The sequence below is a fragment of the Grus americana genome, chromosome 15, assembly GCF_028858705.1.
Source record: "Grus americana isolate bGruAme1 chromosome 15, bGruAme1.mat, whole genome shotgun sequence".
Lineage (NCBI taxonomy): Eukaryota > Metazoa > Chordata > Aves > Gruiformes > Gruidae > Grus > Grus americana.
In genome coordinates, this window is record NC_072866.1 from 6396046 (window position 1) to 6420155 (window position 24110).

At 39.4% G+C, this 24110-nt stretch overlaps 1 protein-coding gene across 4 annotated transcripts in view; it reads right to left on the reverse strand.

The window, feature by feature from the left end:
• GRIN2A (glutamate ionotropic receptor NMDA type subunit 2A) overlaps positions 1–24110 on the reverse strand; it is a 190100-nt gene that overhangs the window by 19343 nt on the left and 146647 nt on the right. For all 4 annotated transcript variants that reach the window (XM_054843438.1, XM_054843440.1, XM_054843439.1 and 1 more), the window contains one exon: positions 9847–10034. In XM_054843438.1, the coding sequence (XP_054699413.1) occupies positions 9847–10034 (188 nt within the window). The remainder of the gene's footprint in view (positions 1–9846; positions 10035–24110) is intronic.

Sequence of the window (24110 nt, forward strand, 5' to 3'; positions counted from 1 at the left end):
TTAACAATTAAATGAATAGTTGCAGATTTCAGCAACAAACTACATCATGACACTAGCCCAAGATTAGAAAATGAAGAATTCCAATACATTTGACAAAAAAATGGTGTTTGTTTTCTGCTTAATACGTTCACAGTATATTTAACCTGCAAAATTCACAAATAACTACATGGTGCCCACATTTAAAATTTCTATAGCACCGTATCATAAAAAGTCTACCTCATTTATAGTGTAAGAAACAGTATAAGCAAGTATTTTAAAGATCCATATTTCTAGCACTATTTAGCACTATTCACTCAAAACACAGTATGTCTTCTCTAATAAATCGCAAAATATTACTCTCTCTGTGGTAATTCAAGACTATTTACAATGGTTTTAGGTTACGGTGCAAACAGTACTCAGATCCCTTTGTATTTCTCTTGGGTTTGTTCCCGTGGCCATGGCGCGCTCTGCTCTGCTATTTGCACAGAAACCTGCCAGCTGGCCACTCTGGCTCTGACCATCCCAGAAGGGCCTCTTCTTCCGACATTTTAGGGCAACACCTCTAGCATACTTGACACTTTATCACTCTGGGAAGGAGTGATAAACTGTCCAGTGTGCCCTCTGAAAATTTTTTTCACAATAAACCCATCATTATCCAGACACAGAAAAGATACAGATCAAAGGGTAGAATTACACACTTTTCCTCATCATACCCCTTAGCAAGTTTTGCAGGCTGTGGTGTCATCTATCCCTGTCACCATCCTCGCAGAGCTGAAAAACATGATGCCCTTTTGCAGTCTCTGTCATTGTCTCTTGGAGATGTGTCAGCTCTCAGGGGTTCTTTTAGAGATGTTACTGGTATCCCCAAATTCCCTTCATTTCCCAGGCTCAGCACCCTGTAAGGGTCTGCTGGCATCCTCCCTCCGTTCTCAGCTTTGAACATCAAACCATGTTCCTGAACATGGGGAGTGCCTTCCCAAACGATGGGACAGCCATGAGACACTGACAGTTAAAGCTGTCTGACTTATGGGTCCTTTCACCGGTGTTATTTTGTTTTCTGAGCGTTTTCTTCCTCTACATCTACACATGCACCCAGGAAGATGCATGCATACTGAAAATTACATGTTACTTTTAAAAAAGAGAAACACCAAACCCATATAATCCATAATTCTCCACATGTACTTACAGAAAAGCAGTTTGGGGTAAGTTTTTTGGGTTGGTTTGTTTGTTTGGAGAGGGAATAACAGTTTTTCAATACTTGTCTGATGCCTTCCTCATGATTAAAAAAAAAAATAAAATCATTCATTATCACCCAAGTAAGATCCTAGTTACAAACTTGCAGAAATAAACAAGCACAAAGTTTTATAATTGCATCCAAAAAGAGAACAACCAGACTAGGATAACATTCTTTGCTGCTTATATAAAAAGTAAATAATAAAATCAACTTGCTGCTCCATTCCAGGACAGAAAACAAGACCTCTGAAACCTGAGTGGCACCTAAGCTTCTTCTCCCCCTCTCCCTGAGGATACAAACGTGGGGAAAAGCGACGGAGATGGACGAACTAACCCTGTATCCTCCTGATGGCAAAACCAAGAGCAATGATACAGCAATACTGACGATCAGTAAGTAACAGGCATCAGAAGTGCAGCATCCTGGTCCTGCCTCCACCCCCCTTCTCCAAGTCCACAGCCACGGGGATTTTATCCATCTCCTGCCCACAGCTGCTGAGAAGCACCAGAGGGCACAGTCCCAGCCAGTAGAGCTGTGGGTCGAGATTCATCCTGGTAGAAAAACACGCCCCAAAATCAAAGCAAGCCCATGATTTACCTCCTTCGATCTTCACTCTTGGGAAGTCAGCCAAGCCTGGGCTGGGTTTCAGTGTGATTTGGGAACACACCCAGATTAAGCACAGACTCATGATGGTCTGAAATAGGAGCAAGAAGTCCGGGACACCGTTCGCTTTTAAAAGGGGTGCTGCGTTCAGCCAGCCCCCGGGGGAAACAACATCAGCAGAAGTTTGGACGGTGTTTGATGGAGGGAAATTGAAGAAATAATAATGGACCGAGATATGACTTTGGAATTAGCTCTACACATGAGAAATGCTTATCAAGAAGCCATTAAATAAAAAGTATGGGAGGGAAAAAAAAGCAGCAACATATAAGCAGTGATTACAGTCAAAGCATTGACTAAGTGGAAAAGGAAACAGAAATGGTCCTTGTGAAGAATTTACTATTTACTTCTGTTTCACTTATCTATATTCTCCGCAAGAACAGTTATCCTATCAGATGAGTAATTACATTAATTTTACAAGATCTGTAATTGGAAAATCGACTTTTAAATTTTGATTCTCTTATTATCCTCCAAATGATCAAAGTAAATTGCTAAATAATTTGTTTTAATATTTTTATAAGCACTAAAATCTATAATTCGCTGAGTTCTTATTTTTTCTTCTTTAAAAGACAAGTGTTTTTCTGCTCTACTTTACCAATGTAGGTTAAAGCCATAGGTTCCTGGAGATAATCACTGATGGTCCACAGGCTGCCTCAACTACTTCCTTAGGTACTCTGAAGGGGTATTTTCATCAAGTTCTTACCTTAATTTTAACCTATTTAATTATTCTCATACATGAAGGGAGAAGAAATCTATTTCATATGTCCCTTCTAGATCCAGAAAAAGATTTTTAACACTTCATGCACTGTTTGCACATGACAATATCAGGGTGGTTCAGAATGCAAGCCTGTACCTTCACCTTATCGCGACCCAAAACCTGACACTGAGGTGCCAACGGAACAGAAAAGAAACAGCAAACCTAAAAAAAAAAAATAAAATAATCTAATGGGGGTTTCTCTGGCAGTGACATTTCTCGAATGGGCTACTGCTCTCTTGAGCATGGTTGAGAAATTGGATTTACGCAGTGAGATTCACTGCACAAAGACACTTGCAACGCCCTGAGCCGTGGAAACCCCCAGTGCCAGATACACCTGCACCAGGGCCGGGTCCTGCAGCAGGCGTATCAGGCAACCGCATGGAAAGTCACCCTCCTCTGACTCCAAAAAACATTGCCTTGCATGAATGAGAGTTGTCTGGAAAAACTAATTCTCCCAAACCTTGCATTGCTTTGCACACTGCAACCATCCCTATCTAAGTGTAGGCTCCGTATTCTGCAGCAGCGTGCCTAGGGCAAGCAAGGAAAGGATGCTCTGCCCCAGCGGAGAAAGCCAAGCTGCAGCCCGATGTCTTTGTTGTTTCTTGGTTAAGGACAACGGACCTTTAGTGTCAACACATGCCCTAGACTTGTAGGAGGTGCAGGGCAGGAGGAGCCCAGCCCAGCAGGAGATCACAGTGCATGTGACGCAGCAGAAGGTGCAAAAAGAACCAGGCTGGTATTGATGGTATAAGGGGTGGTGACTCTTGCACAAAGCGCTAACCTGAAGTTCAGCCTGAGGAGCCAGCATGCAAGTAAAGAAAACTGACATATACCAATTATAGATCTTGAATAAAAGGGTTAACTATATACTTTCACATCAGTCAGATGTAGGGCAGCATCTTCAAAAGACTGCGGCTGCACTAGCAGAATCATGTGCTTATTTGGACTGGACAAACAGCAGTTTTCAAATTTAGGGACAGACCGTTTCACACTTACTCTGGTGACAACTCCCACTGAGTGATGGAGGAGGAAGGTAGCACCCCGTCACTTGCAGACTCTAACATAAGAGGGTCTTTACCCTGAATAGAGGAGTCAGAAGCCAAATGGGTTGATGTGCGTTTGGTTCAATAAGCTCATCATTTTCAATCTGACCTAGTTATATGATCCATACAGCACGTTTCATATAAAAGATCATATAAAAGCACAGCAACTCTTTTAATTCAGTCTGGATCCCCCAAAACAATCTGTCTCACTCTTATTTTCTGAGTGATTTCCCCCTGTAAAAATAGCGAGAGGAACACAGATGACTGACAGCAACAAACTTGTTGTGAGCTAATGACTGCACTCTGCATGCCCCCATTAGTTAAGGATGAATTAACAAAACTGCTAAGCACGACTTTCAATATTACAATCCCTCTAACTCTTGTTCAGCTACACAAACACCCTCCACTTATACACTCACACTCTCCAGTCACATTTGTTCCACCCACTGCTTAAGGAGGACACTAAATATATAAACAGAAAATCACTGGGATTGTGGATGCATTCTGCCTGAGCAGCACACACTGAAAATATGTCCTTATAATCACATACGTATTTCTTTCTTGGTCTTTAACAGCCAGTGTGAGTCACACTGCTACACTTCCTTCTAATCTAGACAGTGATTTGGAAGGCTTATGCTAAAATATGAAAAACATAGCAAAGAGCTTTCCTTTTCCAGATGTAAGGGGGCAAATCTCATTTCCACAGTCACCTATTACCCCTAAGGAGTGGGAAGCAATTATCCACCCAGGAAAATAATTCTTAGTGCACTAAGCCATCCTAAAAGTACATAAAGATTAGCCAGAACTGAAAGTTATTAGGAAGGGGATAACAGACTCTCTGTGGAAACTCAAACCAAAATGAGTTTTCTTCTTTACATCTCTGGTTTTCTAATTGCTTTAAAGGTTGCAGCTTGAAGGGTTAAGGGCTTAATACAGCTAAACCATCTGCCTCCCTTTTCCTGGAGATCTCTTCCCAGACCTTCCTTTGAACGGAGCCATCAACCTGCAGGTAGCGCAATAGGTTACAAATAACTCATACACAGTAGATGCCTGACCTGGCCGGCTGGCTGGTATTCTCCCGCTCCTCCCCAGCCTTGCTCTCTTTACCCAGCATTTTTCTGTCCCTTGTTTCCATCCATTTCTGCTGTCATGTGTCTTTTATCCCTCTATTTCTGCTGCCTCCCCCATAGCTAAAGGCCCCTGGCTATCTTTCTCTCAATCCCATGCACACTCTGAAGCCCTCTTACTCTCTTAATCCCAAAGCAGCTTTGCCATTTGCAGTTTAATAATCTCATTTGCTCACAAATGAAAAAAAAAAAAAAAAAAAGAAAGAAAAAAGAGAAAGACGGAGAGAAGGAGGAAGAAAAATAAACTCTCCTCACCTACTAGGCACCAGTGATTCTGCTTCAAATCCCAAAGACATGATGCTATAGGTTTCAGGAGCAATGTCTTTCAAACTACTTTGCAGTATATTTTTAGAAAAGTACCACTCTGCTTTACATGGCACCACGAAGCCCAGGCCAGAGGAGTATTAGCAGCCCCTGGGCCTTCAGACAGCTGGCCAGAAGTTCCTTCAGACAGCTGGCCAGAAGTTCCTTCCTACTGTTGAAGGCTGGAGGAACATGGGTGCCTTCACAAATGGTGCAGCCCAGCAGTTATAGATTTGCTAAATTACGCAGGCTGCGTGCCTGAGCCTTTACTGCGCTCACCAAATGGCAAGCTAGCACAAAAAAGCAGTTGACAGCTGCTAGGGTAACATGCTGGATTCTGGGTACATCAGCCTGCCCAGCTGCTCTTTACAGAGGTTTATAAAAGAAATCAAAGCACGTATCACGCGATTCTTCAGTGCACAACATTTCTGATGTGACACATTCCTGTGGCTGTGGGCGGAAGATCCAAACAAAATGATGGTGCTGCTTCTTAGCAGCCGTATCATTTTCGTTGCTTTTGAACTCCCGGGTGCTTCTATTTCTCAACAGAAGATTGAGAAATAGTCTTTTGTATCTCAGTAGAAATATTTCTTATTTCTCTGTTAAAAAACAAAGTAACTTTTGTCTTGTGACCACAGCAAGCCAAAAAAAAGCACAACCACCACTGCACTTCAGAGAATTACCCCAATGATCAACTATGTTAAACAAAAGTGCAGATGCTAAGCTTCAACTGGAAGTTTTTGCAGATAATGAGATGCGATGTACAGATAGTAAGATGTACAAAGCCAGAAATTCACTAGTAATACATTTCACTCATATCCTTTATAAAAGAAAAAGCAACACCTAACTCTATATTAAAAAGATTCAGTGTTCCAAAGCAATTAATCTTATAGTAAAAAACACATATTCATCTCTACTTCATATGAACTGGGCTGTGTATACGAGTCTGCAGATGATGAAATGATGAAACATTTTGGGGATAATTTGATTTCTGAGGCAACTAAGTAGTTATTCTTTAAATTCCTCAGCAACTCCTTCCCATCTTCCTCCCCTGTCTCTTTTCCTCTTTGTTAAGAGTAACACATTTGCCATCTTGGAGCCTGCTTCCTTCCACTGAGACTTCAGAGCCACATTCACAGAGTAATTGTTAATTGTCAGCATAGTTTGTCCACCCAGTAGATTTCTCATCAGGATCAGAACACTACTCATGTAGATTCATATAAACCACTCAGTCTAAGCTTAAAGTTATCCCTAACACAAACCTACATCCCTCTGTATTTATTTTATTTTATTTTTTTTTTCCCAGTGCCAACAAGATAAAAAAGAGGGTTCAAAGCCATTGACTGTAGTGCAGAAAAGGATCACGCTTTGGAAAGTATGAAAAGATGCTCCTGCACAAACGAGTCATCAATACTTCAGCTGGATGTTTTACATCAGCAAGGAAGAGGGAACAGGTTCCTGTCCACTGTGCAAAAATTTCATTTCAATGTGTAAGTTAACTGGCTTGGATAGGAGAATGATACAGAAGAAGAAAAAAATCAAATGAGAAAAATCACAGGAGAAAGATGTATGCAGAGCAAATTGAAAGCTCTAAAACACATTTCAAAATGCTGTCTCAGTACTGTGTAAATGGAAAAGAGAGATGAGATCATGGGTTTTGTAAGTGCAATCAGATACACTTTTAAACAAATTACTTTGTCTTATCCAAATATCTAGTATCATCCAAAAGATTCTCTCTTCTTATTAACATAACATTTGTATCAAGAAATTGTGTTGGGTCAACCCATTAGGATTTTTTTTCTTACAGTTATGAAACTCATTAGATTTATAATCATTCATTGAAATTATTCCATACTGTGAGGAATGTTCTATTTCATATACTGAATAATAATTCAATACTGCTAAGCACTTTGCTGGTTTATAGGCTTAGTCTTAAAGAATAATAAATTCTGCAGAGGCTATACACGTGAAAGAAGTGTTTCCATCTTCATTTGTGTATGGCTATTTACTTAAACAACCTCTTTCAGACTCCACGGAGGCTTTCCCAGGAGTATCATCTTAAGATGAAACTTTCCCCCAATGATACTTGCTTTTAGTCTTGATAACTTCAAAGAGATTTTTAGTGATACAGCAAAGTGATGTTGGTCTGAACTCTGGGTTCATCTTTTCTAATTCATCAAAACAGAGTTATGTAAGTTCATAGCTAAAAAGATTACTCATCAAACTACTGAAGTTAGACATAGATTACAAAATCAGGCCATGCTAGTTCCAGGCAATCACTCTTTACATTTAATTTCTTGGTGTTTTGTTCCAGTTCACCTGCAGTGTACTTTATAAATCAGCAGAAGAAATTTCAACCTCAATATCATTCTTAGGGGTTTTTTGGGGTTTGGTTTTTTTGGGTTTTTTTACTTTTTCTGTCCTTCTGTCATTTGTTTGGTTTTTTTCTGAAAATTATCATCTAGACCTGTGACAAAATGAAGTGAGACAAGGTAGCAAACATTTCTGGGACTAAAGGAAACATACCTACAATAACTCCTACACGTCAGATATGTCCAACTGCTATTCTCTTTAATAGTCCCCACACCATTTTCTGAACAAATTTAGCGATCCTTTACAAGAGAAAACAAACATTTTAGCATTCATAGGTTCTTCAAAGTACCTTCTCAAGGTACAGAAAAATACCACTGAAATATGCCATAAACACATTTACAATCCCCATGGTTTGTGTATTCAAAATTGTTGCTTATCTTCCGAAGTAATATCTGAGCAAGATGAACATGGGATCAGACATTGCATGACAAGGTTTCATTCACCTGGGTGCCATCTGTATCTATTGCAATTCTATAAATTATTCGTGTGGAAGTTTTAATACTGAGTTCCATAGACAATTCATTTGTATTATTTTCAGCTACTAAAAATGGGTTAAAGATATAAGTATTCATATGCTAGATAAACCCATAGGTCAAAGTGTAAATACATTATAAGATTCTTCCCTCTTTTCTCCCATCCATTTTGTTTTCTCCCTGATATTCATGGATGCATAAAAATGCAGTACCTTTGGTATTTTGACGAGTTCTTCCTTGAATAGCTTCAAATATTTTTTCCTTCTATTTCATTTATTTTGTTGCCCTGCGATTTCATTTCTTTTTTTTGGATGAGAGGTATCGAAAATGATGAAAGAGTAAGCACGAAGAAAATGCAAGGTGAAAAGAATGAAAACCTTAGCGATGCTCTGGTAACACCTAGAGGGGTTAGCCCACAACTGAGAAGGCCACCTCAGATCCTCCTTCAGGCTACAGAAGCAATTTTCTTCTTTAGTATGGGACAAATTATTCAACTTCTCTGATTCAACCTTCCCACCTAAAAATGCGTCAGAATTACAGGACCTAACACTTCCTAATAGTATTACACAAATACAAAAATATTCTACTCACACAATATTCACAAACAGAAAAACAAAGCAAAGATTTTAGCCAAATAATTGCAACTGTTTAAAACAAGAGCATGCAATTGCTTGAACTCTAGATATTGTGGGTCACGTATTCATTCCTTAGCAGAAGTAAGCAATATTCCTTCCATAAGCCTCCCTAAGTCCAACAGATCAATAACAATGACACAAGTATCTCTCTATGTACACCAGACAAAATGCATCAGTCATGATGATTACATCTCTTCCAGTCATTTAGTATCGTAGTAAGAATGAAATCCATGTGCTGGAAGACTAACACACTCACTATCTCCAGTATGAAAATTAATGTCTTGCGTTTTATGGAACAGGAGGCCACTATTCTAAGGTCCTGCACTTTACCATTTAAACTGTCCTGTAATACGGAAATTTACCATTCTTAGTCTCAATGACATGCTATTAGTGACCTTAATTGCGTATTTATTTCTCAATGAAGCCCTCTTTTTCACTGACAGAAATGCAAAGTTAACACATGTATCTATGTAAAAAACGTATCAAAATGATCATGTAACACATCCAATCTGATCAAGGATTTTAGTCATAACACAGAAATATTTTTAACCACCATATTTTTATTCGCATCCACATGTGAAAGGCTTGAAGTTTCACTGTGGCAAAGAAACATTTCTACAATCAAAATATAGTTCAAGCACTATGTGGAGAATGAGCCATTATTACTGTCTACAAATATATCAAAGATGTGCAGTAAGTTTTCTTCGTCTGCAGGGCAGAAGTGCCAAGACAACCTATAATTCTTCTATTTTTGTGTTAGAATGAAAAATAGCCCTTTGAAATCCATTAAAACCCCACTTCAATTCTGTAAGCATTCTTCTACCAGAAGTTTAAATTAATCCATCCTAGATTAGTGATCACTCACGCCACTTCAGACCTGAGCTAAACACTTCTAAAGAGCAAAATAGTCATGCTGAAAGATAACTCATCTACCAAGTAAAAACTCCTCAGGAATTGCTCAAAGACAAAAATAAAAAAAGGAAATAAATTTAGAAATGCTCTCTAACATTGAGGACCCCGTTACTTTGTGATGTATATGAAAACACTTTCTGAAAATAGATGCAAACATCCTTGGTGGTGAGGTGAGTTGTTAAAAGAAGAGAATTCCTGTCTCAGCATCAAGAAATAATTTCAGTCATTTGTTTTGCATTTTCTTGAGTTTTTTAAGGACTGTAAAAGAACAGTAGTAAAAGGCTCACAGCTACTAAAGCTGAATTAACTGTGCATGTATAGAGAAAAAGAAAGGAAAAAAGATTGGTCCCTACCATCTCCAACAAACTGAAGGAGGGCTAGATCAATCTGTCTCTTCCAAGGTGATCCTTTCTGAAGTGCTATTCCATAGCCCGTAGTGGCGAAGATGTATCCACTCCCTATTGTGACAAGTTTGCAGCCTTCATCTCTTCCAGCCTTGTAATTCAGCACCGCTGCATCGTAGATGAAAGCATCCAACTTCCTGAAATAAAAGAAAACAGTTTACAAACCAAATCATTAGGGACAGCTGTTGTCAGACTTCTTTTGTCCTTGATGTTAGGACCCTGTTGAATATCATATGGATTCTTTGATATCATTAATTACATATCCTGCTCTGGCGTATCTAAAATTAACAAAAGGCATCTATTTTAGTGAGGGAAAAGTAGGACACATAGTTTTGCATTTCTATTTTAAGGGATGCTGTTAAAAAATACTGCGCAGGAGAAACCAAGCTATGAAATGTCTTGCCTTGTTATCTTTGTATCTTTGCTCTCAATATGGATAATATGTATCTTGAGATGCAAAATGATCTCCAAAACCAACACAAATGACCACAGAGAATTTAGAATTGAAACAACAATAACCAATTATTTTATTTAAAACACTGAATGAGACTGAACATGTGACTTCACCAGTTTTACATATACCCCCTTCTTTTATGTCAGTCCAAAAATGAAGGTGGAGGTTAAGTCCTTGCTAAGACAAAGGAAGGTATTCCAGCATATCTGATATAGCTATCTAAATCCTGCTTAAAAATCATAGAAAATATTTATTGATGATTCACAGTTCCAAACATATTATTTGCTCCATACCTGGAGCACAGCAGAAATAAAGGGACTTGTGGAAAATTTCAAGTCTGTCAGCCCATCTTGCTAAAAATGTAAGAATGGGATAATCCCATTCTCTAAGGTTTACAGAGAACACAACAAAATAGAAGAAAACAGAATCAGTAAGGAAAGGGAAAGAGGCAGTGTCCTTCAGGGATAATTTTTAAGTACTGTGAAGCAAGAGTTAGAAGAGACAGGTGCATGGCTGTTTCGCAAATGGAGCCATTAAATGTGCGTAGACAAGAGCAGGAGGCCCTTTGGAAGGACAATCACTTGCAGCAGTAGACTTCAATCAAAGAAAAAACATTCTTGTACCTACAGAAATTCATATGCAATCTTTAAAAGGAAAAAGATAAAACTGAAGTTTACATTGTATTGCTGCCCCCATCTGTAGCCAAACCCTTTAATTTAAGATTTCTACCACTTGCACAAGACTACCAGAATACAGAGGCAATAGGAAAAAAACTATCATCTCAGCTCAAAACCCACCTAAATGACGCACTAAACCAAAGCTGTTATGTCCCCCAGCAGCACACTCTCCCTTTTCAACATCTTTGCCCACCCCATAGGAGTCGGAGGACTGGGGAGGACACAGCTGCACCATCACAGGTTGGCGTAGGAGGAGCCTTCACCCTGCCACCCCCACTGGCACTGCAGCTCCCGGGCACTGCTGGCACTGCCTGCTGTGCCTTTGAAGAGCCACGGTGCATCGCTATGGAGCACTGCTAAAATTTTCTGACAGGATGCAAAGGACAGAGGCTGGCAAAATGCTGCTCATAAACGGTTGGGATCCATCTTCATGGAAAGGGAATTATAAAAATAAATTAATTGTGGCTCAAAGAGGTACAAGAGCATCAACTTCAATTATATCAGTATGTACCAGTTGTGAATTTTGTTGCTGTTGAAGTTTTGGAATCAGACTTACCACTAGCTAATGTCAGTTTATGTTGATAAAGATTTTCATTTATATCCACAGAACAGAGCAACACCTAGGCATACCAGATTTTGGCTACTGACAGAAAAAAAATACTTTCACGCACAACATAATTCAATGTTTGTTCTTAAACAATCAATCAACAGATTCATACAGAACCCTAACTTTTGTGGAACTCTAGATGAGAGAGCAAAATGTGGCACTAAAAATACTCCTACCCATCTCACATTAAACCAAGAGAAATATCAGGAGAGAGTGAGGTGGTTGGATTTTGTCTGCTGTCATGAAAAAGTGAAGAGTGAAGTTTCTGTCACTACTTACTGTACTTTATTGCTTCCCTTCAAGGATGCTGTTACCCCAACAGTCACCATTCAAGTCATCAAACTGGAATTTAGTGAAGCAGTTAATTTAGAGAAAGTACAGGTGGCTTCTGCAAGCATTAAAAGAAATAGCTGGGATATAATTTCCTTTGTTTTTTTACTTTTCCCTAAAACCCAGTTGATACAATCCTCAGCTTAAAAGTCAGGTCAGACTCTCTCCTTCTTTTAAATGGGCAGTTTAACATGGAGGAAACAAATGCTAAACAGCTGGTAGGTGATGTGTCACAAATCTGGAAATAAGATATGGATGGCTACCTAGCACTGAGGGTAACTAAACTGGAAATAGCCAAAAGACTGTTGGGGTACTGCCCAAGCCTGCAGTCTTCAACACAAGGCCAGACAGTTTTCTAAATGACGTGCTTTGATTCAGCACTTTGGAGACAATCTGGTTTGTGTAGAGAGATAGAACAAAAATCCACGTCCTTTGGGTAGGCACCCAAGGGAAAAAAAGAAGAAAAATTGTTTGCCATACCCTCAAGATACTGGTAACAATTCTGATCTACAGCAGACAATTACCATAATCAATACAATCCAATCTCATGCTTTTCGACCTCTGCAGTTATCTGTGGGGAAGGGAGGATACCTCCCCTCTCAGTGGATGCCTTTGGCTCAAGCAAAGGGTTGGAAGGTAATGGTCCTCTCTGTGGGTACTGACACTGCTGCAACAAACCAACCTAAGTTCAAATACACTCTGGAATTTGTCATCTGTTTATTCTAGGATTTATAGTTTTGCAATGTAAGCATATAAAGCACAGAGAAAATATAAAGAATCAGCTCTTCTTCTGTCAGAAAACTTAATCAGAAATACAGAGGAAAAGGTACCTTTGCTAAAGACTCCAGGGCAAGCCTTGTGCTACCTCAGACATCATGCTCTACACATGCAGCTCGCCTCCTTAGATATACAGCAGTTTAGGAAAACATTGGGAAAGACAGACGAGGAACAATCAGTTTCACTCACTCACTGTGGACGCCCTCCCCAGCTTCCCTATAGAGATTCTGGCATCAGCTGCAGTGGATACACACAAGGAAAGCAGGTTCTGAAGATGCAGAAGGCTTTACTTGTGGGTTCTCTCTATACTATTTCTATAAGGTCACAATAAATCTCATTACACAAATCAATTGAAAAACATGAGGTACTTTTTTGACATATGCTGAGTGCTGAAACGTTCTGCCAGCAGTTGCTGCCCAGTGCCTGAACTGTAAATCAAAAAGTTGATTGCCCTGAAAAAAGTCTTTCTTTCTACAAATACAAACTCATATTCAGGATATATTTTCTCCATTTCCAACATAAATCTTATAACCTCTCAAGGTTTAATTATCTCTTCACCATGTGCTGATTACAGAAGTACTATTCCTTGCAAAGCAAAGCTTCAGAACATGATGTACCCCTGGAGCGTGGGCAGGGAGTAACAAGCCATGAATGAAGATCTCAGATGTTAGGGCAACCAACTCTTCCATCACTAGGAGGTGAATTTCCTGACACTGACTTTTTAAGAATTTTCAGACAATTTTAAACATTCTTCAATAAAGGTTTCCAAAAACCATGACAGCAAAATCTGGGCAAGTCTGAAAATTTGCCCCTTTCTCAGTCGTTTGCAAAGATGGCAGTGAGCGTCAGCTCCGGAAGAAGAGCAGGCAGGCATCTGCGCAGGCCAGCAGGCTGTTGGGGCCGCAGAGCACTTTGCTTCCTGCTATGCCTACGTGGGGAAAGCCACATCTGCTGTTTTGCTTGGCAGTGACGGAAAAGCCAGGCTGCGTGCACGCAGTGACTGCTGGACGCAGTAGCCCATCCTTGTCTTGCCATTCTCAAGGCAGGACTGGCAAGCCTGGATCCGTGTTCCAGCTCCCCCTTTTCTTCCTTTTCTTTTTCTACAGACAGACTGGCAAGCCCCAGGATCTTTGTTCTTGTGGCAGCAAAATTCAACTGTGGTAAGCAGCTGAGAAGCTTCGTACTGGTCCGAGTGCTGACCGCTCAGCTCTCTAGTTACATACTCGCTGTAACACAGCTTACACGCACTGAGTGCGGCACCCCACATCAAGAAAGGCTCAAAGCCTCTTGCAAACCTTAGTCACGTAAAAATGAATCAATTAACTTGTCATCTCAGTGCAGCCACTTCAGGAGGTGAAAAGCTTTGTCACATTGTGTAGGTTTAAATAAACTGCTAAAAATTATTAGAAAGGTGAAAGAGAACTATAGAAACCGGAATGCAGCAAGAAACAAGATTTATAACTGCCACGAACTGGCCAAACATGCCAGGCATCTTCAATGAATGCAGAGGAACGGGACTACAGTGTTATGAGTCATCTGAGGACCTGGCAGGTTTGTAAACTTCCTCTGAACTACTGCAGTAATCCTGGGTGGGAGAGAAAATAAACATTTTGGAATGGTTATATAAGAGAGACTACAAAGGCACATGTCCTTCATTACCTAGCAAGCACAAAGAGAAAAGGGGTGGGGAGAATTTCAGCTCACACAGCATTGGAGAACATCAGATGGTATGCAATTATGAATTGGAATAGTTCTAAAAAAACCCAATAGAGCATTACTGAACCTAATAATTTGAAGTGGGAGATCCGTGAAAAACAAATGTGGACAGTCTTGTATCTAAACATTTATGACCCACCAAGAAGAGCTGAAAAATCAGAATAGCTATTGGAAAACCCCATTCTCTAAAATGTTGCTGTGCACATTCAAAAATGCCCGTGTATAGAAAATTAAAATTGGAGGAAAAGGTACAGGAAAGTAATTGCAGAAAAGCTGAAAACACTTCCCTATAATTTCCCCCATCTTTATTATCGGCACATACTTTTCACCAAATTCCTACTATGAAAACTGAAAAGCAGGATTAGGAAAATGCCCCTTTTTATTCATAGCTTCTTCCTCAACTACAGCAGTATAGCTCACTTGGACAATGGTACTTTGTTTCCTTAACCAACTATATGATCTTTTAGCAATTTTGTTTTCTTTATGGAAAAAAGAAGAGAGAAAAAATCTAAAATAGTAATCTGCTCAGTAGTTCTGGAGACACTGTCATCGTTTCACCCGGCCAGCAGCTAAAACACCACCACAGCCCTTCGCTCACTGACCCCAGTGGGATGGGGGAGAGAATCGGAAAGAAAATAAAAAGGTAAAACTTGTGGGTTGAGATAAAGACAGTTTAATAGGACAGAAAAGGAAGATAATAATAATAATAATAACAATGACTGAATATACAAAACAAGTGACGCACAGCACAATTTCTCACCACCCAAAGCTGATGCTTAGGTAGTTCCCAAGCTGCCCTGTCTCTGGGCCAACCCCCAGTTATACATGGAGCATGACACCATATGGTATGGAATATCCCATGACACCATATGGTACGGAATATCCCTTTGAACAGTTTGGGTCAGCTGCCCTGGCCATGTCCCCTCCTGATTCCTTGGGTGCCCCCACCTTCTCGTTGGCAGGGCACTATGAGAAGCTGAAAAGTCCTTGACTGCTTGGCAACAACTAAACCATCAGTGTGTTATCAATGTTAATGTCATCCCAAATCAAACAGCACTATACCCACTGCTAGGAAGAAAATTAACTCCATCCCAGCTGAAACCAGGACAGACACAGTAATCCAGCACAGTAGAAATCAATCTCTTTCAATTACTTTATGTCCTGCTATGACCTGTGTCATGGTATTCAGAAAATGAGAGGGAGGGATGCTTTAATGCATTCCTGTTTATTCACATTCTTCCTATTTTACTGTCAAGCACTGCAGTCTATGGAATAAATATTATTGTGTTTCCGTTGAGGATCAGAGAAACTAAAGCATGACTGATGTCACTTTCCAGTTTGCAACTACTGCAGTAAATCCAAACATACCATATCTACAGAATTTTTTTTTTTTTTTTTTTTTGCTAAAGTGGGTATCATTCAGTGCAGTGTTCATCTGTCTGATCCAGGACATTAACTTCAGAATCAATTTCTCTCACTCTCATTTCTTTGTTTCCTAACACCCCAAATGTGTTTGTTTCACAGCCACACAAAAGCTGTGTATTATTAACACCACAGATTTGACTGAAACAAAACCAGAATGCATGTAATATATAAAGTGCACCATATCAGCAATTTGCTTGCACTGCATTTTGCTGTAAACACAATGACTTTTCTACGTTATTTTTGATGAAGAGTACCTTTGAACTCAAATGTGCACTTTCTGGGGCTTGTTCTCAAAAATTAAAGGTCAATCACATATTTAAGAATAATTATTCATTATAAATTATACAAATTTTATTCTGAGGAAAGGTAGTTAATGAAATCAGATGTATTTTTTAAATTTGTCTAGGTGACTTAAAAAACTAAGTGATGTTATTCCTAGAATTTGTTTGTAAATAAATGCAAAAGAGACTACAAGGATTTTTACATAGCAAGTCTCATACCTGTTTACTAAAGTTCCACTTGTGTCTTTTGAAAGCACAATATTCAAAATTACTGTCTTATTACAAATATCAAAGAACAAGTCAGTGAATCCTCAAACAATATTTTTAACACCACCTTTACCCTCCCCTTTTCACCCCTCCCATCATCCAGAACACTTTTACCCATTAAAGTTTTGTCTCCTAAACATAATTTTTGGCGAGACACAGCTCATTTTCAAAACATTCTGCAAAACCCACTACTTTTCAGCTTTTTTGCTTTCAAAATAAATTGCATAGTCTGCAGAATAGATGCCTTACATGACCCTTAAAGTAGCATTTATAATTTGGTATTAGGCAAAAATCTGGTATCCACGTAAGGCTAGATTAAACATAAGCATATACTTTAGAGATCATCAATACTATTGTTAGGAAGGCAGCAAGTGCAAAAATACTGGCTTTAAATTATGATGGGTTTACATTACAGATTTACAGATGTACTACAAATTTAATAATTCACATTTTATCCCTTCTTTATCCAAAGAAGGGATAAAAGAAAGTATGTCAAGAGCGCACAATGAAAGAGACAACCGTCATTTGTGCATCTCTGAAGCCATGTCCAGGGGATCTCGTGTCAAAAGGTCACGATGGGATGACGCAGCAATGAAAGGGAAAGAAGGCTGCTCTGAAGACGAGGCTTCAGCGAAAGTGCTCTAAAGTGACACTTTGATATTGCTGGAGCAGCAGAAGCAGATATTTAACCTTTAGCACGAAGGACTGATGATTTCTTTTACCCAGTTTTGACTAAAATGCGTTTCAGGTTATGATGGCACTTTATCACCAGCAGTGACTTTATCTTGTAGCACAAATTCAAACAGCTCCACGCAGCTCTTAAGTTCACATACCCTGGATGGATTTCTTGACATCTTGACATTGCCAGTTCATTAGGGGAAAATTTAACAACCACTCCCCTGCAACAACACAGGTTAGCAAAGTTTAACCCAGTTAAATGATGAACTCATTAGCAGGGAACGAGCTTTCAACTTTTTCCCTGGCTCAAACTCTCTTCACTTCAATCTTCACACAGAAAGTGTAGACACAAAATTCGAACGAGCAAGCTTTGACAGACATTAACACCATCGTGAGAGATTGTGGAGGCTTCACCTCACCTGTCAGGGCAATCTCAGGCTGCCAGAAAAGCCACCGTGAACCTTCCTGCATCTCTCGGCTGTGGTTACTGACCGGGCACATTCAGCCCCCTCACTCACAGGAGCTCCCATGCACCACCCCTCTGTCCCCCCACCTTCCCCGTCCCCGTAACGGCTCCCTTAGCAACAAAAGAATGGAAAATTTCGTGTGCCTTTATGATTAATTTATGCAATGGAATAGTGTCCCACTTCAAGTCTCAGAAGCCAAGCAATGAAATACTTGCAAAGCATCAGTTTATCAAAACACAAAATTTGAAAAGTCGAGTAGGGGGAATATATTTTTAGATTAAAGGTTTTGTCCCAGTTACAATAGCATAATGAAGGATAAATTCAGCACATTGCACCAAGCACCTGATCTCATCCCCAAATCAAATGAATCCTAAAACTTAGAATAGCTTCTTCTCAAAAGGAGAGGGGTTAGATGGGATATAGCTACTTTCACCTGTTCATCTTATTTCCAGCTACTTTATAATATTTAAAAACATTACACAGATAACTGCATTACCTAAAAAAGGTAATACAGACACAGGAGATAACCTTTTTTCAAAAAAAATCAGAAAAGCACTCAAGTACTGAGTAAAGGAATTAGAAATAAATTACTATAAACCTTTTTTTTCCTAGAGGAAAGTTGCTATGGATCAACTGAGCAGGAGAGAGAGGTTTTTTTTTTTTCTTTTAAAAAAAAAAAAAGCACATTAATCTTATGGCCATGAAGAAATTCCTGAAAGGGTGACTCAAATTAAAAGGATGTGATGATGTCTGCTAATGTTTATAGGTAACTTGAAAGTATTGAGCTTCCCCAGAATTTCAACGAATGCCTTCTCAGATCCTAATAACCCTCTAAATGCCAATATAAGTATTTGCCTGCTCTTCAAAGCCTGCAAGAACCAACTTCCCCCCGAGGGTTCCGCAGAACAGCACTTTAAGTTCGACCTATTCCATTATTTATTTAGATTTTTTTTTTTAACACATGTGGAAGAAATACAGAATGTGAAGATAACGGCATTTCCTGAAAGGACGGCAAGTGATGGGGAAGCAGGGATCAGCCATCAGAAAAGCTGATGCCAGAATATCCTGCCACAAATGGAAATGCCATAGGAAGTCTTTACCTCCGTGCTGCCAGCTTGGCGGCACTTTGTAGTCCAAACCCTGCTCTCTGCTCACTTGAACGGTAACGCTAGCAGGCAAAGCAGGAAAGCGATGCTGATTCAGGTACACATTTCTTTTAAGCTATTGGATTTCAGAATTGATACTTTAGCGAATAGATTCTCTGAACAACGTGCTTACGCGGGCCAGCAGATTTAAATGTTTTCATATCTCTGCAGTCTTTTGGCACAAATAGCAGTTGCCCAGTCTCAAACCAGCTTTCCAATTCCTAGCTTGGATGACTACAGTTATAACATCAATTGAAAATCATTCCCTTCAGAGTGTAATACCAAAATGAGTATTAGAATGAACATGGAAATGAATATTAGATTGAAGTCCAAAAGAAAGCATCATAACATAAATTGAAATTAAGCTACCTCAGCTATCTAACGTCAAACTAAATGAAGCTATTGATTGCAGAAGTTGCCTGAACCCAGCCAACCAGGAGAGAAAATACTGAATGGGCCAAACTATTTAGCAGAGATGTTTTTTTTTTTTACAGAATGTCAGGAAGAAAATGGTTACTCACATTATTAGCTTCTTCATATAGTTTTGAGTAAAAACTTATTTACTCTGAGGGTGACAGAGTACTGGAACAGGCTGCCCAGAGAGGTTGTGGAGTCTCCTTCTCTGGAGATATTCAAAACCTGCCTGGACGCAATCCTGTGCAACATGCTCTAGGTGATCCTGCTCTAGCAGGGCGGTTGGACTAGATGATGTCCAGAGAGAGATCATCTTCCAACCCCTACCAACCTGTGAGTCTGTGAAAGTGTATTTGTACTTGTGCAATAATTTAGTACTTACTGTCAAAATTGATAGGGATAGACGTTCTGGAGCATGCCAAACACCTTGCTGTTCCAGGCAGTTTTGGATCTCGGTTCAGTGCCGTTTGATTTACAAGTTTCCCCAGAGGTATACATGGTCAGACATACCTGTACATGGGCAGTAGGTCCTCGCCGGCTTAGCCTTTGGACCTGATAATCTATGATGCTAGCAAACAAGAGGTGCTTAATGAGCAATAAAAGAAATAAGGCATGGTTGGATGCTATTGTCTCCAAATATATCTTCTTGGCTTCAGATGAATGGATATTTCCAGCGCTACAGGCTGTATTAAGCCCCATCATGTTTAACAGCTGCCAAATCATCCACCTTCCACCAATTCCTTCAGTTTCTTTTTGAGCTTGTTTTATTTTTGGTATTCACAACACCTGATCTCCAGTATGTAACTATACCAATTTAACTCCACAAATGCAATATTCTATCAATCACTACTGAACTTTGCAAAGGTCTGGTGCCAAACAGGGAAAAGACAGAGAGACAAACACTGAGAGAGAGAGGAGAGAGCAAAGCGGAGAGACTGACTGATGTTCACTTTTACTTAAACAAAATAAAATCTTAAGTGGTCTACAACTGTGATTATTTCAACTTGTCAGCATGAAAAAGTACCACAGAACAACAATTTCTGAAAGTATTTTAAATCTCTATTTCCACTCCAAGGCAGAAAGTATGCAGGCATAAAATATGATATTCCATATATGATTTATGGCAAAAGTTGCCCAAACTCATCAGTGCTTCAGATGTGGCCTAGCTCAGTTTCAGATTTCATTTGACTGAGAAAATTAAAGTTCAGGTCAGCTCTTTTTCTGACTTCCCACGGTCCTGTCTCACAACTGTGCTGAATCGTTTACTTTGTCTTTCAGACCAGCTGCAGCAATGGATGCTTCTAAGCCTCAGTCTCCAAAAATATCCAAAACTTATATCCAGAAAAATGGTCTAGCAGGTGCCTTTGTAGGGAAGCAGAGCAATCCAGGAGCTAGTTAAACCAGTCCTCTAAACTATTTCATATTCCTGGCCATTAGTTATAAGTACCATTGACAGTGAATTATCTGAAATATTAATTTCTCATCTTATGTCACACATTCACATTTAGGATTTATCATCCCCTTAAAGGAATGATCACCTGGCACAGTAATTTGGTCTTTCAGGGCCTGACAAAATCCTTTTAAATTAATATCCTATAGATCTGATGAAAATATGGACAGTAATTTTCTTAAACATTTCTCCTTAATGAAACAACATTTAGAAATACAAATTGGGTTCGTCATTCAGTACTTTCCTTTAAAAACAAAGGCTAATTCCTATCTTAGATTATAAATTTTGTTGTAGTAACAGCAGATGCATACTCAGGAAAATATTCTTCCAATCACATGTGAATAAAAAAGTTTCAGATTCAGTACTTTAGGCTGGTGAATTTTGAGTATCCCAAAAGACCTGTAAGGCTTTCACACTTTGAAAGACACTTTGAAAGAGGAGAACATCATTCCCTCTTCATTAAGATCAGTACATACTTCAACTACAGGCTGCTCTTTCAGTGACATCTTAAAAATGTGACTAGTTCAAGGACCACTCATCTAAAAACTGGTTATTTCAGTTGCTGTATTTGATTTTTTAATCCTGTTTTTGAAGCTTGTATAAAACACAAAACCCACGCAGGCTCAGAATAGAGAGCTTTGACGAGTAGGCCATGAGAAAGCAGGAAAATATCATGTTCTTAGAAAGATAGCTGGATATTAAAGATTTGATACATTATTTTTAAATTCAGTTGCATAAAGTTATGCTTGTGCTAAAGCTGTCTCCAGCAGAGTTTCTCTTTTTATGTATCATAACAGGCATGCAGGAGGGTTGCAAGAAATAATTACAGACTACAGGTATCTCATGCTGCCCTGCTGACCCTTCCCTTTTCTCCCTCAAGCACACTTCAGTCAACCACCTTTGGCAAGTTCTTAAAAATTTGGTAAAAGGATTGCAATATGTATTGTAACATTAAAAGTCTAAGGAAAGAGTATTCTCAATTACAAATACTGTAAGATGTTGTCAATCAGAAACAGTCAAAAATACTAGCCACTAGATTAAAAGTTTAAAAATTTATGTCTGCTGAACATTTCTTTGAGTTCCGGTTGCAAGCTGTTATTATCTGCCCACAAGAATGATGATGAAGAGCTTGTGCTTTCTATGAAAAATTAAAATAATAATTTTTCTCTCAAACAGGTAATTTCTTTCACAGCTTTCCCTCCTCTTTTTAGGTAAAAAGATACGAACCAGGGAAAGAATACAAGCTAGAAATTTTTTCCTTTGATGAAAATTTTGATGACAATTTTTCTGTAAAAATAAATTGAAAATACTGCAAAAAATATTGAAATTGTTTTTGCATCCAAGTGGGGATGTCAGCTGGCTGCCTAAAAGACAAGTCTGGTTTTTACTTTAGGCACACAACCACTTTAATTGACAGACCTAATTAACAGAAGGACCTGCTGGGCACAATCTGAGTTGGGTTCCAGCTGACAGAAACAGAGATGTTTGCCTCCTGGTTATGCCTGCGCCTCGCTGCCCAAGCTGCCAGCACAGCCCCTGACCCCTCTGTATCCGTTCAGCAAATAACCGAGTGTGCAAAGCTGTGAACTGGATGCAATTTATAAGCACTGTAAGCACAACAAAAATTCAATTCAGGCCAATAAACTTAGAGACTGAGGGTTAAAAGGGCATCAGAGCCTTCTAGGGTCTTTTCTTGCACTTTCTCTGCTTAGTACCATTTGATTCTAAAAAAAAATATTAATAACCATATTGTTGTTTTCGCATGGGAGACTGTGCTTGCAGGGAGGAAATAACTTCTTATGCTATCCACGCTGTTCAGTTAGATACTTTCAGGTGTTTCTTCTAGCATTATTATTTGTCATTGAAAAACGCTGAAGAACAGAATCATCACGTGTTCCTATCAAAGCGACTTGCAGCTCAGGACATGCCTGGAGGCCAATAGCATCTTCTCGGGGGACAGCTCAAATTTGATAATCCACTGCACCTGAGGCCACACTTGCCGAGGCTCCAGCAGTGCAGAAATGCTATCACCACGGCACACTTTCCAAGAGGCTTCGTATTTCCACCAGTACACCACAGACGACTAGGGAATAAGGTATTAAACTTGATGTGTATAAACCACTAAGCATAGCAATCTTTAACAGGAAGGCAGATGGAGTCCCAAGCAAACTTTAGCATCAAATCCCTGAATATATAGTCACAGCTGTGGCTGTAAATAAAAACTGAAAATCGCTCATGACAGCAAGAGGGTCTGCAGCTGTACAAGGGGCTGCTTGCCTGTGTAACACAAGGGAATCGTTACTGCGGTTGCCTTGAAACAAGCTATGTTCTCAGCTTTTTGCAATGAAACTGAAATAAAGTCCTCACATCAATATGCTGCAGTAACACGGCATTAGTTAGAACATCTCTTTTCCTGAAACAAGATGTACGCTGCGTGATACTCAGCTGCAGTCCTCATATCCAGGAAAATAAGTGAAGAAAAAATTAGATGGATTCATCAGTGATGGGCAACAGGGAAGTGAAAGTTTCCCATTTTCTCTCCATAGTAAGAAGAGACTCTCCCAATTAGATTTTGAGTTCAGCCATCAGCATTTAAATCTCAGACAATATTCCAGTGTAGATGTACTGGAGCAAAGGTGAGAACATGAAATACATTTCCAGTTTATTGCCATTGCATTTTCTCCTCTTGACAGTTTTACAGCAACAGAACACTCATACACAGAGAAACACTACATGCAAACTCAACAGCTACGAGCTGATACAACCCACACCAGAGAATTACAACAGGTAAGGTTGTTTTGCTTGCAAAAAGGTAACATTCTTTAACCATAACCTCTTCTGCAAAAACATAGCAAAGCAAACAGAAGCAACCAAACCCAAACAGCCGCTGTAAACACAACGCAATAATTAGCTACTTCCTATTTGAGGACTTATTCTCTCTTCAAGAAGCAAAATCAATAAGATCTGTCTCTCTGGTAGAGAGGATTCTGGAAATGTAGATTAATTAAACGCAGCATAGACAGAAATGCTTGCGATGCATTTTTAGAACTTTGTTCAATAAACATCTAAAGAACACAGAGGAGCCGCCACGGCTCTAACAGAGCTGGACTTCATCCACCAAGAATACATTAGCTAATGTCTTACAGGCTTTACTCTTCTGAATAATGCTCAGGACAATAACTGCCATTTCTGTTTTCATTAAGGAAAAGGAACAAAAAACTCCGGAGAATTCCTGAGCTGCTCACTCCTGCCTAAAGAGCAATCTGAAGCTCTGCAGGTAGCACAGCACATGTGGTTCAGCTGATCACATCTACACATGGAATTTAGAGAAAAACACCAGTACATTTTTGACAAGCTCATGAGATTGTGATAACTTTCAGTACTAAATTGCATTGAAGCAGGTACAATATTTAGCCATTTTGAAAAATATCAAGTAGTACTTCAATAACAAGATGCGTGACTTGCGCCTCCTTCTAACAGGCCTGGTTGCAAACTGATACCTTTAATTAATAAATGGAGTACAGA